General features: G+C 40.6%; 1 protein-coding gene and 2 long non-coding RNA genes across 6 annotated transcripts in view; 1 reads left to right on the forward strand and 2 right to left on the reverse strand.

The window, feature by feature from the left end:
* The first annotated feature begins 3,918 nt into the window (after nt 1–3,918).
* Nucleotides 3,919–10,811, forward strand: LOC117938663. Its single transcript, XR_004655461.1, has 3 exons — nt 3,919–3,929; nt 4,108–4,112; nt 10,641–10,811. It is a non-coding gene; the product is annotated as an uncharacterized LOC117938663 (long non-coding RNA).
* LOC117938655 lies at nt 4,464–9,903 on the reverse strand. Of its 2 annotated transcripts, XR_004655454.1 has the most exons (3): nt 7,105–9,903; nt 5,645–6,634; nt 4,464–5,468 (listed from the first exon to the last, which is right to left on the reverse strand). It is a non-coding gene; the product is annotated as an uncharacterized LOC117938655 (long non-coding RNA). The 2 variants fall into 2 exon arrangements; XR_004655453.1 differs by having other exon boundaries at nt 4,464–6,634.
* A 75-nt stretch (nt 10,812–10,886) lies between the features above and the next one.
* Nucleotides 10,887–15,477, reverse strand: part of camk1da (calcium/calmodulin-dependent protein kinase 1Da) — a 57,704-nt gene continuing 53,113 nt past the window's right edge. For 2 of the 3 annotated variants that reach the window (XM_034863379.1, XM_034863380.1), the window contains exons 8-11: nt 14,765–14,843; nt 14,559–14,646; nt 13,611–13,870; nt 10,887–11,999 (exon numbers count right to left, since the gene is read on the reverse strand). In XM_034863379.1, coding sequence (XP_034719270.1) covers nt 11,609–11,999; nt 13,611–13,870; nt 14,559–14,646; nt 14,765–14,843 — 818 coding nt within the window. In that variant the 3' untranslated portion in view covers nt 10,887–11,608. Of the gene's footprint in view, nt 12,066–13,610; nt 13,871–14,558; nt 14,647–14,764; nt 14,844–15,477 lie in introns of all 3 variants that reach the window. The other variant, XM_034863382.1, reaches the window with a different exon arrangement.

Genomic DNA, 15,477 nt, shown 5'->3' on the forward strand with positions numbered 1-15,477 from the left:
TGCAGTATATAAGGAGAGAAAGAGATGTCTGTGTGTGTGTGAGTTTGTGTGTGTCTGGTCCATCAAGTGACTGGAATGTGTGTGTGTGGGCAGCAATGTTCTGAACAACGGGACGTCGCTAAAATATTCCTCTAATTCAGTCTGAGGAGCCAAAAGCTCGGGAGGGAGCCGAGCAGCCGTCGCATCACAAGACCACAGCATATGAAAGGAAAACACATTGTCAAAAACACGACAAAATGAGAGGAAGGGTGGATGGAGAGGGAAGCAAATAGAGACAGAGAGAGAGAGAGAGAGAGAGAGAGAGAGAGAGAGAGAGAGAGAAAGGTGATTTCATCAAAAGCCAAATTGTCATTTCTCTCTCGTGGGACTTAATCAAACACTTAGTAATGGTGAGGCGTGAAATAAAGCATAACATACCAAGGAATGTGTGTACATTGCTTTTTGCAAAAAGTGTAGCAGACATTCATCGCCTTGGTCTATGCTTAGTTAGCATGCAAGTAACCCAAGTACAGGAGTACTTTATATCTTCGCCGACCCTGCAGCAGCCAAACATGCATATCTGATGACTGAGTTCCTGAAAAAATGTTGCAGAGAAAAGAATCATTGAAAGATATACAGGTGCTACTATTAAAAATAAGTGTTGGTAGACTTTGTATCTGACAACGCACGCTGTACTGTGGACAGAATTGCTTGACAAAGGACTCTAAAGTCCTATATCTACGACGTAGATACAACACCACCGGGTTTGCTCCAGTCAGCTAGCGAGGCTATCTGTCCAATCTGAGTTTCCTGTTGCAGGACCAAATCAACCTTTGAACGTACACACGTCTCCAGACAAAGAGGAAAATAGTGTCACTTCTCCAACTAATCCATTCAAATGACAGCAGTGAGGGGCAGGCAATGAAATAATCAATACTGTGATTACACCATGTCTAATTCTTGTGATAAACAGTGAGTGAATTACACTGCACTGTAATTAGGATTAACATGTGACAGACAGTCACTCCTGTGAACACTTCACTTAGAGTAAACTGCCAGCTACAGCTGCACCATGGACACTTTGGGGCAGGTGACAGTTCTGGCCTGATTCAACCGTTTATGGTGTTGAGTAACGCAGCATTGCCCTGTTGGTAAGTTCTGGAACAATGTTACATCCAAAATGTCCGCCTTGATTAATGTTACCGTGCCTATTACTGTTAAAGTCTTGACTCTGAATGACCTGTCAGCCTTCCAGCTCTCTAAAGCTCAAAAACATGCTGTGTTTGCTGGACTTACAGCTGCTAAGAGGATGATTGCAACTTGTTTGAAGCCACCTCATGACTCAACTGTTTATGTATCCGTTTGTGTATGTCTTTTTCTGCATGTATTATTTGTAAGCTGGGGAAGTCACTCTTTCTGTTGTGTTCCTTCTGTGTTTTTTGTGTCAAGATTGTCTATATTTTGACCAACCATGATGTAGTGAAGAGAGCAATTTGTTGGGAAAAAATTCGGAGAATCGTACTGCAGGTCCCCCCCTCTGTCTTCTACTCTAGCTCTCACCATTCAGCCACGTACACACATATTGGAAAATCTGAAAACTGGACGATACGTTAACTGTGATTTGGGAGAAAGCGTGCTTGATATCCAAATTCCCATCCAGCCCAAGAAACACCAAAGTGTTGTCTTCCATGTAAACCTTTAATTAAGTTTCTACGTTAAAGTATGAGCGATTTCCCGAAGATTTCCAATCAATGTCTATGAGAACTTGTGTGCCGTTTTTTGCAGATTTTGTGAAAACCGCACGGTAAATCTCTTTGTAAACACATAGCACACCATTGCCAATCATTACAAAGATTTTGATGTATTTTGTGTGCATGTGTTGGCAACGCTCCGTGACTAGTAGAGGAACAAAAAAAGGAGCAGAATAATAACAAGTATGGGCAATAATACTCATTGGTATTGCAGCACATTGGCACATTTGATCACAAAAAAAGAAATTAGTCTTCCTTAAAGTAAAGTAAAAAAAAAAATCATAGCATTGCTGGTGTAATTGTGCTACTGTGAGAGGATTTTCAATTCCGTTTAATGTTTGGTTTTATTTTGTAGCTTACTAACTGCTAGCAATCACACAGTTAGAGGGGAAACATCACGTCACCCCTTGCCGTTTGAATTCAGAAATGTCAGCCCAAATGACACGGATGGTCCAATTCCCCCAGCATGCAATGATCCCACCTCTTCATTTTTTCTACAAAAATGTTGTTATCACGCTGTTTCAGATGATCTGCCTTTTTTTAGGCAATTAGTTTTATGGAATAAATATATGCTGCTTAGTAAAGAACAAAGCAACATGTCTCTGCGGGTGAGAGAGGAGAGAGGAGGGGAAGAAAGCCTGCAGCAAGAGAAGGGCTGAAGGAGAGGATGAGAGAGGGTAAAGCCCTGAATTAAAGATGAGGAGAAATCAGTTTAAGAAGCAAAGAGATCAGTGACTCTGAGCACAAACACGCTAACAGCTTGACAGCCAAAGTCAACAAGCTGTGTGGGTATGTGTGTGTGTGTGTGTGTGTGTCTGCGTGTGGGCATGTTTATACAAATTTGTAAAAATGACAGGCAATTTTGATTTAACAGAAATAGAATTTTGCTGTGTGTGTGTGCGTGTTTGAGCCTTTGATGCTGTACATGTGCATGTTATTGTGCATGAGTGTCAAAGGGATTTGAAATACTTTGATTTCACAATTTTCATTTCAGAGCTCTGGTGTGTGTGTGTGTGTGTGTGTGTGTGTGTGTGTGTGTGTGTGTTAGAGGGATGAATAATTTTGAAAGAGCATTCAATGTGTGTGTGCTATTCTCAGTGCACAACCAAGATAGACGGGCAGTCAGGAGGAAAAGCTCCAACCGAGACAGAGGGAAAAGCACCACAGGAACCTTCACCGGCCCAAACTCTGCAAATAACAGACCAATACTAACACAACTTTCAGCATCCGTAGTGAGCAAATACAAACCTTCAGAGATTGCTTTTTAATATAAGCAATGTTTATCAGCTTAACTATAGTGTAGACAGAAGAGCAGAGGGTAGCTTGCAGCTTATGTTGATATATCACTCCCCATTGTTTTTGTCCCTCTTAAGTTTTGTACAGATCAAATGCGGAGTCAAATTCAAATTCAAGTCTCGGTTCGCTGTGATTGTGTAAACGTACAGAACGAACCGGACTATTGCGGCATTCACAGAAGGACAACACCTTTGGGACGAAACATGCATGATGAAAAGTTGCGTTGATGTCGTATTGTTCACAAAGAATAGAATAAAACATTAAATAAAAATGTAGTGTGTCTATTGTTTATGTAATTACTCTAGCAATGTGTGTAGCTTCTTGTAACATCTCTGTAGGATTTCATTTCTCCCTGTGTGAGGGCGCTACAGAACATCTGGTTGTAAATTCCATTGTGGGGGGGGCGGAAAAAAAGTTAAAATATGTTAACTATGGACGGCAATGCCACCTATGCTACGTCTAAATGATAATTATAGATTTGCAAAAACTCATAAAAACTCTTGCTTGACATGTTGCTCAACGACTTCTCCTAACCTTAACCATTCAAGGCCAATGTGTAACTTCAACCATCTCGTAAGACTTGTAAATCTTGGGTTACAATATACACGACCCTAGCATTACGGTTGCCCGGATACAATTGAAGGTTCAACTAAATTTAGCGCCTTGCTCTCGTCCACTAAAAAGATATTCACGTTGGCCCGGTTCCATGTGAATGCACCATAATAGTCTTAAGCAATGTTAGTTAGCAGTGTTTTAAGCCATGCAAATGTAAGCATGCTAACATGCTTGCAAAGACCATGCTAACATACTTACAATGACCATGCTAACCTGCTGACAATGCTAACATGCTGATGCTAAGCGGGTAAATGGTTATCATGTTCATGTTCACTATCTTAGTTTAGTGTGCTAGCAAGCTAACGTATGTTAACATTCGCTAACTAGCACTTGACACAAAGTTTGGTGGAACACACACACAAACACACTGGCTGTTTCTCGCCGTCAACATAGACATTATATGCACATTATTTACTGAAGTGTAAGGAGGCTGAACTCCTTTTTTATTGGGAAATAACATCTGTAGAAAATGTGTTTAATACTTTACGCCTAATAATGTATCCCATGTGCTATTAAAGGAAACATGTGCTTTATGTTTTTGCAACATCTGTATTCTGTCTTCTAAACACCTCCTGTGCAGAATGTATCTAGACAATATGTCAGTTAAAGTGATAAAGTGGGTCTGGTGTCTGCTTTATATCCACATGCATGGACCCTGGAGTTGCAAGTTATGAAATACTGAGTACACACACACACACACTAACACACACACACAAACATGTACTCCTAATTTGAATAAGCAGTACTAATAAAATAAGTAGTACTAATAAGCCAGAACTATTTTAGTTTTTTTTTAGACCCAAACAAAAAGTATTGAGTTACATTACCATCATTCAGGATTTATTCCAGGAGAAAGACAAAAGAGACACAATCAGTCGCTCTGTCCTGTGTCGTCATGGTAACTCTGATATGTGCACATGATTGTCGAAGGCATCTGATATACAAGCCCCATTAACAGAAAGTCATCATCATCATCATAATCTTCATCACAGCACAGTAAGTGCGGCGGGCGGTGCCCGGTCGGAGAAACATGGGTGTCATTGGCGTGGTGACGGTGCACAGGATGGCAATTTGTTGTGGTCACATGCAGAGAGTAAATACAATACAGCCAGCTACAACTCAGCAGGCTCTGGACGAGGACACCCACAGGAAGAAACCGGGTCCCAAAAAAGTTTTAGTCCTACAAACAATTTTCAGAGGCAGAGCCGCTCTCATTAAATTAAATGTGAGTATCCCATTGTGGGATAAATAAAGGCATGTCTTCTTTTTCTATTATTTGATTCAAATCTTGAGTTAAAGGGCTGTTTTTAGCATTAGCTAGACCGAAGCACAGCTGCTAGTAAGGCAGCCTTACACTGTATTTACAACTGCTTACAACCTTTTGAGTACACAATGCTAATATTGTTACTCCTAAAGTATTTGACAACAATTTATAACAAAACATTTACATATAAGTAAAATCGCATCGTTGTCTAGTTCAAAAGAACAATTCTGATGTGTAGAATTATGCATGAAATCCATCGCTAATTATGTAGCCAAAGTAAAGAACATAGTCAATAGCTATGGACTTCACTTCCTTAGAAGCAGAGTTAGCAACAGTGCTAGCCTTTGCTCGTTTGGGATAACAATAACCAATCTAATTTAGCTACCTAGCTTTCCAACTAGCCCTTCAATGCTATTGATGGCTAGGTAAGCTAATGTACATAGCCAACAAGACATAGCCAATAGCTACATCTAGCCTACTTGAATTACTTAAAAACCAATAAAGCAACAGGGCTGTCATAAGACTTTTTAGAATACATTATATAAGCTATCTAAGTTAGCTACCTAAGTTTCAAACTAGCCCTTCAAGGCAATTGATAGCTAGGTAAGCTAATGTACATAGCCAATAGGACATAGCCAATAACTACATGTAGCCTACTTGAATTACTTGAAAACAAATTAAGCAACAGGGCTGGCCTGACTTTTTCGAATACATTATATAAGCTATTTAGGTTAGCTACATAGCTTAGCTGAATTTCCAACTAGCATATACGGTTATTGCTAGTGAAATGTAAAGGTCATGAATGAAATAAATAAATAAATAAGCAACATTCCTTGCCACTTGGTACAATAGAAAAAGTCTAAAGTTATTGTTAATACATTATTTTCATGCCTGGTCCACATGTTATGCAAGGAATCAGCATGAAGTCACTCTCATAAGCAGCATTAGAGCAACTTACATTGGAACATGGTACCCAGCCCTCCTTATTTAAATGCCAGTTTGCTGTGTTGCAATAAGCGATGAGATTATTTCCGCCTATCAAAACTGTTTGTAGAAGTGAAACTCTTTTACTGAGTGAACTCAGCTTTTTGTGGACTTCAAACTCTCAACCTGTGTACATCTTTACATACAGAGATACTAACATCATACAAGGGCATATACGATTATGCAAACACTCATGGTGAAGTTGACTTCTTGAAGCACTTTTCAACATGCTTGCGTTTTCATCTTTTTTTAAAGCTTCTTTTTTAAAAAAAAAAAGGAAAAAAAGAAGGAGTATGAGCTCAGAGGGGAAAGGGTGGACGGGAGCATTCCTCGTCCTTAACAGTGTGTTTCAGAGTCGGTCACAGCTTTGGATTTCTTCCTTTAGAATGGCAAAAATGTAAGTCGGAGTTCAGTAAACAATGCTTTCACGTTTACTTGGACTGACACCGCAGTGGTGGTGGAACACTAATGGCGTTACACTGCACCGTGTAGCTCTGCAGATGGCAACCACATAGTGCTGGACAGTATATTTGACAGCAAACTGCAGTGGGGAGTAAAGGGGATTTTTTTAGCTTTTTTTGTTTTTACACGAAACATTCCATAGAGAATACAATCAACTTCCCTCGACACGCTCACTCAATTAACTCCCACATGCCTTAACAGCAAACATTTGTAAATGTTATCTTGAAAATTATCATTCATATTCACAATATATTTACAGTGCAGTATTAGTTTACAGTAGTATCTTTAAAGGCGCCCTGCCACACAAAACCATTTCTACTTGCATTATTTGAAATATGTCAGGTCCATATGTGTTTGTGTTATGTGGTGATTGTGAAAATGAACTGCTACCTCCTCTGTCAGCTCTAGCCACTGAAAAGAAATGAGTGGAGAATTCAGGCAAATTGCAAAAGCAGGTCAGTCTGATGTCATGTGGCCTGAGCTCATTACTATTCATGAGCTTGCCCAGTTGTGCTGGGTATAGGATGCTGCAAGCCAGGCTCTCATTGGATAGCTGCAAGCCAATCACAGTCAAGAAGCTTAGCTCATTGAATAGGAATGAGAACTGGCACAAATCGAGTCTTCCTGCAGGCTTTCTATAACCCACAAGAATGGCATGAAACCAGGTAACCAAGGCATTTATTCCACAAAAACTGTTACAGAATCCAACATCAGACATTACCACAAAGTAATGAAATACATGTGGCAAGGCACCTTTAACATGGAAAGAGTCATTCAGAAAACTTTTTTATTTTTTTAATGGCAGACATGAAACCACAGAGCAGCATGAACCTCAACCCCCAGCCTGCCTCACAATACATTCATAAACCCAAACATCCACACTGAAGTGGACGACATCACATTTGACGAAACATATTCTTACAGTTTTGGCTGTTGATTGGATAACAGCGTTTGTGCCAGAGGAGAAACCTGGTACACCGCTTTTACAATGAAACTCATTTAATAATTATAATAATAGTAATGATAATTAATAGTTAAGTGATTGTAATTGTCTAAGATCTGGCAGGGATTCAGTGTCTTGCAACTATTTGCCCCCCCAAACTAAGTTGTTATTTCCTGATCCCACTTCCAAGAAAAAGCATTGATAACAATTTAAAATGTTTAAAAAAATGCATAGCAATCAATGGGGATGTATATGGTTGCAGTGAATAACTAGATAAAGGTGACCATTGGAATAAAGCCCTTACATGGTTAAAAGTTCCCCTCATTAACACATGGATAATTACATGGATTGACTTTAGAGCTGGGTTAGTAGAGAAACATGTATCACAAGACCCCAATGTAAAATTGTCAGAATGAATATATATATATTTCTGAAAAGTTAACGGTGTAGTACATGTGGGTGTTGTTAATCAGTAAGAAACCCTAAAAAGTTAGCTTTCTCTACGACTACACTTAAAATAAAATAAATCAGGCTAACTAGCTTTGTCTCACACACTTGACCCTAACAAAACTATTGAACATAAACTCTACTATGACTGGATTAGTTGTTAGGACAACATGCCTAAAGTAACTGCAATGATTTGTCTAAAAGCATCAACCGTGTCGGTGTTGTTCCCACATCTGCAAGTTTCACACTTTATGCCTATGTGCTTGAACAACAACATAGTAGATCTGGTGTGTGTTTTTGGAGCCCAATAAATAGGAAGGAGGTGGACAATTATTGTGTGATTAGAGGTTTCTGAAAAGAATTCCTATCCCTTAATGGTTTGTCTTGTTTTTACATTCCTACAAGACTAAAAAGAATTATTAATCAGTTTCGCAAAAACGTTTTCAGTTACACCTGAACTACTTACTACTCATCACTGGGAATGACGGCTTACAACCAGACTGCTAATACAAAATTGTAGATTTACATGTTTTAGTGTACTGATGTGCACATTCAAAGACAGTGATTTGGTACTGCATTTCTGCTTATATAGCAGAATAAATAAAGCAACAAAATAAGATTCAAAGTAAAACTTTCAACCAATAGCTGGTAGTCTTTTTCGTTACATTAGAAAGCATGGGTTCTTTCCCTTGTCAACTATAGATTTGTGACTCAATATGAATGATTTAAGTCAGTTAGAGCTACTGGGCTTGGGGCTGAGAGCTACAGATGGTGTAGGAAGGTAGTAAAGTATGAGGTGGGGGCATTTTTGGCTTAGGAAACAGTGGGAAAGAGCAGAAAATCTACACACACTGGAATTGTCCTTGCAGAGCTTATTGGAAGTAGGTGCTGCTGTCAAAGGACAGAGAACAAGGTGAGGGGGGAGACAGATTTAGACTGGACAGCATCCACATATGCCTTGTCATTGTTTGTTTTAGTCAACTTCAGTGCCAAATTGCTGGAACTTAATACACACAAAAACGTGGCGAGCCAAAAGTGAATTCCAGAAACCTTGGGAGAGTGTTGATTTACCGTCATCTGCCTTTTATTCAGCTGGGGTCTCACTATTTCAGCAGCACTCTATGTATCTTATAAAAAGGTAAATGGCAACAGATTAGGAATGGATCAAAGGTGAATAAATTTCTCTCCAAACTAATTTGCAGCTAGAGTTCAGCCCTTAGTTGTAGTCCACTCCATCAACTTCCTATCTGGTTCTGTTCTCCCTAATTCATTGAGTATAATGAACCAAATTGTCTTCATACCTAGCACTAGTCTTTGGCTACAATTCAAAATAAAGGGATCAGAAGAATTGCATCATCACAATCTGATATGTGTGCGTAGGTAGGCACCCAACATCGTTCAGTTCTGCCCTCTGAGTTATGTCTGTGAAGACATCGCAAGCAGTGACACAATCCAGGTTTCTGCAGTCATGGGTCAGATTCATGAGAAGGTTCCATCAAGAACTAATTAAAACAAAGTCAGTCTGTCATATGGAACTTTGAATTATTAAAGAAGGGACTCCAAGTTGTGGATTTAAGTCAGTCCATCTGTTTTGGAAAAATAAAAAGCCTTAAAAGCCTCAACGTTTTTCAAAACTGTGCCTTTAACCGGATCCTCAGTACAACTGGAAGTAGGTTGTGGACGACTGGAGCCTTGTTGCAAACGAAATCCTTTGGCTTTGCTGCTCATGATCAAATAAATACTTAAATATATACATTTGTCGTTGTTGGACCATTTTAGTAATCGTGTGAACCAGGGGCGATTCTAGGATTAGACCTTTGGGGGGTAAACGGGTACAGTTCCTTGCAAAAGTTGTAACCCCCCCCGCCGCTAAATCAGGAATTTCACTTGATAACAATGAATATATGTATTGATGATTACACCAGCGGATAAATGAAAAATAATAAACTTATGAAAAAACTACAAAAGTCCCTTTATGGACAACCAGAATAAATTGACATGATAAAAAAAAAAAAAAAAAAAAAAAAGAATATATATTTTTCTTGACTGGGTTACAGCTGCATAGCATTGGCGACAGCGACACAGGATATTAATTGTTTGCACTCTGTCACTAACAGACAAACTAACTTGAAGCACTAAGACACGTTTTTTTGTATTATCATGTTTAGCCCCCCTAAACATCATAATAAAACAAAAAAAACGTGTTGAAAATATGAGATGAAATTTAGGCTTGAGCCCCCCTAAAAATGGTCTAAAATCACCACTGGTGTGGACCAAGCGCCGCTAACCAAGCTTCTGATTTCGGCCACAATAACGGTCGGCCGTTGGGCCATAAAGGAAGGGATCCCCGAATACAGCAAGAACTAACCTATCCTCCGTGTTGTTTTTGGCGCTTCTGTCCAAGCAAAGAACTCTGACGCACTGCTCCAGGGTTCCAGAATAGCCAAAGAATTTGATCAAGTAAAAAAAAAAACTTGGAGTCCAAGATAGAATTGCCTGGGCCCAAGTCTGAGTCTTCAATATTCAAGTCAGAAGTCACTACAACACTGCAATGGGGACGCAGATAACACCTTGAGCTCTGGATCATTAACTGTGATGCCACAACACCTGAACCAAAAACACTGACAGAACAACCTAAACCAGGAAAATCGGTATTCACCAGCTCACAGTGCAGCCGCAGTTTTCCCTGAGCACTTCGGAACTGGGTGCAGCTTGACGATGCGAAAATGGCTTCTTTGGAGGAAGGGGGGGAAGCGGCAGGCGACAGCCTCTCCATCTTTCCTCCACATAAGCCAAATACTTTGATAACCCATATGGGAAGCAGTTTGGTATCTTGAGATGCTTTGTAGCATGTCTTGTAGCCATCTTGGACCTGCACCGCGCTGCTTGTGGCTCCAAGCTAACGCCAAGCTATTGTGTAGCTTGGCGCTAACATTCTCAACTGGTGGCAGTTTCCAGCAGATACCTCTATCCTATCCTATCCTAAACCTGCTGCATGTTCCTTAGTAATCTGTATGTGTGTCCCTTAAAGGGTGATTGTTATAAAAGTCTTGTAAAGTAAGAAAATAATAAACAGATCAGAATCTTTTAGGCAATCGACAAGCTGTACAATGATCTAACATCCACTCTGGGTTATTATTTCTTTTTTTAAATATATATAAAGATTTACAATCTCTACTCTCTGATAAACATAGGTGGATGGCGGCTAATCTGTCTCTGACCCTCTTTGTGCAAAATACATAAAGCGCTTAGTCATGTTTCCCCATCTCAACAGTCATATGGTACTTTTAAAGCACTTAATAAAGCACAAACAGACAAACAAGCCCATAAGGACATAACATAACATGTCTCAAAGGTGCAATATGTAGCGTTTTCACATGACATCCTTGTCACATCAGATTGCTACATTAGTTCAATTAGTGTAAATTAATCAGACCATCACTAGGAAGACCTATCAGCCTCCGTCACCAGGTCAGATTTGGAGGTAATCTGCTGGTTGGGCAGAGACTAATCGTCTCTGCGATGGTCGTGTTATTTTCCAGTAATCATACCAAAGTAGCACTATCAAATTGACAACAATGGGTTTGCTTTTTAAACGTTACACATACCACCTTTAACATTAACAGTAATAATAAAAAAAAGCAATCCAGGTGTCAACAGTCAAACCTAATTAATTAATTAAAAATAATAAAATAAAGTGTCGAAGGAAAGACCAGATTCAAGAGGGAAGTTGATGTTGACTGACATTGAATAATATGATACCAACGGCCCCACCGGGAACCAACAATTAACTGCTTCAGCTCGCAGCAGTCGACACCCCATTTATCATTAAACAGCAACCAATCACAGACGGCCGTACGGACTTCCTCAATGAAGAGTCAGGAGGAATCCTACACGGCGTCTGTTTGATTGGCGGGCGAACATACAGTACGGCGCCGTGTGGCTTGTGTCGGTGGGGCAGAGGTAAAGTCCTCTGCTCTCCCGGGAGCAGTGCGGGGAACTTGCTGGGGGGGCGGGGTGGGGGCGGGGATGTGGCGCATCCCAGTAGAAATGCAGTGAGGAGAGGGCGAAACGAAGAAGAAGAGGGCTGGGGGGGGGAGGGAGGGGATCCTCTTCCTCTCCAGTCGTCCTCCGTCTCTTCCCGTCTCTCTGCCTCACAGCGCCGTGGCCTCCCAGCTGGTTCCCCGCGGGACCTGGCGTCACTTGGTCTCCGTGAGCACCGGCGCGGCGACCGCGGCGGGATGTGGCCGGTTCAGCTCTGCCCCGGCGGCGGGAGAAGAGGCTGCAGACGCCAGACTGCAGGGCGTGACCGGTGCGGCTACACCTGAGAGGGAAGAGCCCGCAGAGGGATCAGCAGTGATATATATATATTTTTTAATAATGCTGTTGCTGACCCTTCGCTAAGCTACGTCCCCTTTCATTAGAAAACTGTTCCTTCTATTCTCACATGGCACATGTGCAATATGAAAGCATGTGTAGCCTATCTTTGCGGGGTGACCTTTCATCGAACAGAGCTCTAATATTATTCAGTTCAAAAATAAATTCAAGAAAACAATACTTGACCATTACAGAAAGGTGTCCTGAATATATAAATGGGAATGTACACACAGTGTATAGTTGTTTGTTGTTTGAGTTATTGTATGACTTTTGTATGCTGTCTGTGCATATCTGTTTTTTATGTAATGATATGATATTGTAAAGTAGGGGCAAGGCTTGATAAACATTATCCTTCTGCCTGTTCTTTGTTGAACTTATCCTTTTAGTTTTTTGATAGATTTGGACTGATTTGTTTATGTTATTTTATCTTTTACAGTATGTTGATATATATATATATATATATATATACACTGTATATGTTGATAAAACAAACAAACATACAATATCAGTGGCAGATTGGCCTCTCTGAATTCTGGGTGGACAAGTAAAAGTTAAGATTTATACTTCACATAACTTTTAACCCAACAAACTAAGAGACGTAGATTCAGTAAGTTAGTTAGCCGGACATGCTCACGCAACTTAAGTTAGAGCGGACAAACATACTAGTCATGTTTCCATCAACGTTTTTTTATGCACCTTTAGATGTATTGCGTTGAGTGTGTTTTTTTGCCTTTTTCAAAAGAGAATTAAAAGCGCAAAATTGGAGATGGTAACAGCTTTTATGACTAAGTTGTGACGTGGGAACATGTCACTCACGCGGCTATAGTTCAATTATCCATTGGATGATGGAAGGATCGGAATATGGGTCCCATCCAGGGCCCCGTACACTATTGCCTGTGCCTCGGCCACATCGAGTATATTGACAAATTGCTTTAACAGCTTGAATTGTACAGCCCTGTCTCGCTGACACCAAATGTCTCAGCCTCACCCCTGTCTTCTCTACAGATGGCCAACTTGTACGATGGTACCTCTCTCCATTAAGCCAAATAACTTAGCTTCTAAACTCTTTAATCAACTTGTGATGAAACTATTTTACTAGTATGTGTCTATTTTATTCTATCTAAACCAATTGATAGAAATGCTTCTAATTCACATTTTCTTTTGTGCAAATTAAAAAAACGTTTTGCCTGACAATAACATGAAAACATGACTACTGTTGAATCCGTCCCCCACATTTATACTACTCTTTTGTGTTTTTTGTTTTATGAAAACACTCTCCACACAACACTCTTTATACTCACAGAGTAACACTCTACACATAACTTCTGCTTGTGGAGAAATCCAAATGATATGACCGCTGTGCCTATTAGCGGTTGCTAAACTAGGATTGGACAATCGCTCAGGGGAGGGGTTTTAGCGAATTATCCATTCTTTAACTTTGTTTAATGCCCATATGTTCTCTTGACTTTCTGGTGCCACTGATACTACTGACTCACATTCCTTGCGGGGAGCTGCTATGTTGTTGTCTGTGGAAGAGCTTTTGCTGGCGGCTGTGTTGGCGCTCTGGCTCTGCGCCGCCTGGCCGGTGTTTTGGATCTGAGCTGGCTGGTTCTGGCCCGCCTGGCTCGGGGCCGGCCTCTGCGTCTGGCTCGGCCTGGTCGGCGGGTTGGAGGCGTCCATGCTGCTCCCCATGCTGCTGCCAAGCTGCAGTCGCCTCATGTGCCGAACCACGGCGGTGGCATTAAACGCTTGCTGAAGAGAGGTAGGAAATGGGAAGAGTTATTTTGTTTTACATTTCCGCGTAGCATCTTTTATTAAGTGTCTCTAAAATAGGTTGTTTTGTGACGTAAGGGCAACGGGTCATTCAGAAGTTTAAATCAAAGAATTATCAGTTGAGAGGCGGGAAGGAGCAGAATTTCTCTGTGATGGTTTCAGTTGTATCTTTTGGTTCAGGATGAGGTCTTCGTACTATCAATGTGCTGTGGAGCAGCAGGGGATTTCATTAAGGATTATTAAGGGTATTACATCATTGAAAATATCAAAAAAGTCATTTTTCCTTTCATAATGGCTTTGAAGATGCAGACAAGAATCTGCTTTTGATGAACTATTGCACAAATACCATGATAGTGTCTTCTGTTGCAGTTTATCTTTGATTAAAAACATGTGAGTATTAAATATTACACAAGCTGGATGTGCTATTAACACCCGGTGTTAGGAATGGCATTCTGTGTGAGGAGCAGTTCTTAAAGAGACAGGAATTTGTCTCAAAGTTGCGGGTTATTCTTTTATTTTTCTAAGAATAGCAGGAGGAAACGTGGATGATTTAACAGAGTGATTCATCTTCTAAAAACACAGACAATCGTTTGGGTAGTGGTACTGGAGTAATATACTGCAATAGAGCCAAAACCACAAAGAATGAACTGCAGTAATCCAAATTTACCCTCCATTTGCTCTTGGCGAAGTTCTTTTTGATCTGTCGGCTGACTGACTCATGGATGTTCTTGCAGAGGGCTGTATCCCCGGCGATCCTGATACACACATACATAAATTCTATGTAAACATTTTTAAATGTAACTGATTATCTGTATAGATTGTATGCCTTTTTGCTGGCCTGTGTATGACATTCTGTGCCAGTGTGTTTCTCACCAGGGGTGTCTGAGTGCCTGATCGCAGGTGAAACGCTTGGCTGGATCTTTCTCCATCAGACTGCCAATGAAATCCTTGGCTGGAAGAAAAACAAAACAAAATGAAAGGGCCATAACAACAATAACTTTAGACCAGAAAACAACATGCCAACTTGACACAGCATTTGGAAACAAGTCTTTGTCGGGGTTTCTGTAGGTTTCAACAAGTCAAATCTTAGACTTTTTAAGACTTTTATGACTGAAGTTTCAGACCTATATCCCAACATAACAGTACAACCAAATGCAGAGTCACAAAAGTCCTTGCAAAGTAAATCAAATTGTTAAAATTGAATAGTGTCAGAGTAATAATAATCTGTACATATACAGCAAATTGGAATAGTGAAAGAAAGAAGTACAACATTTGGGGGGTGGCAGAAGCTCAGTCTGTAGGGAGTTCTGTTGGGAACAGGAGGGTTGCTAGTTCAAGTCCCCGTACGGACAAAAGTGCAGAGTGTGGTCTGGTAGCTGGAGAGAAGCCAGTTCCCCAAGGCACTGCTAAGGTGCTATTGAGCAAGAGACCAAACCCCCCTCAACCGCTCAGGGCGCTGGTCTAGCAGTCGCAGCCCACTCACTCTGACATCTCTCTATTAGTGCATGTATTGTTGTGGTTTGGGGTTTTGTTGGGGGTTATTTTCCCCGTTTGGCCTTCCCTGTGTTTGTTTCTTGGTTTTCTCC

The sequence above is a fragment of the Etheostoma cragini genome, chromosome 23 (assembly GCF_013103735.1).
Source record: "Etheostoma cragini isolate CJK2018 chromosome 23, CSU_Ecrag_1.0, whole genome shotgun sequence".
Lineage (NCBI taxonomy): Eukaryota > Metazoa > Chordata > Actinopteri > Perciformes > Percidae > Etheostoma > Etheostoma cragini.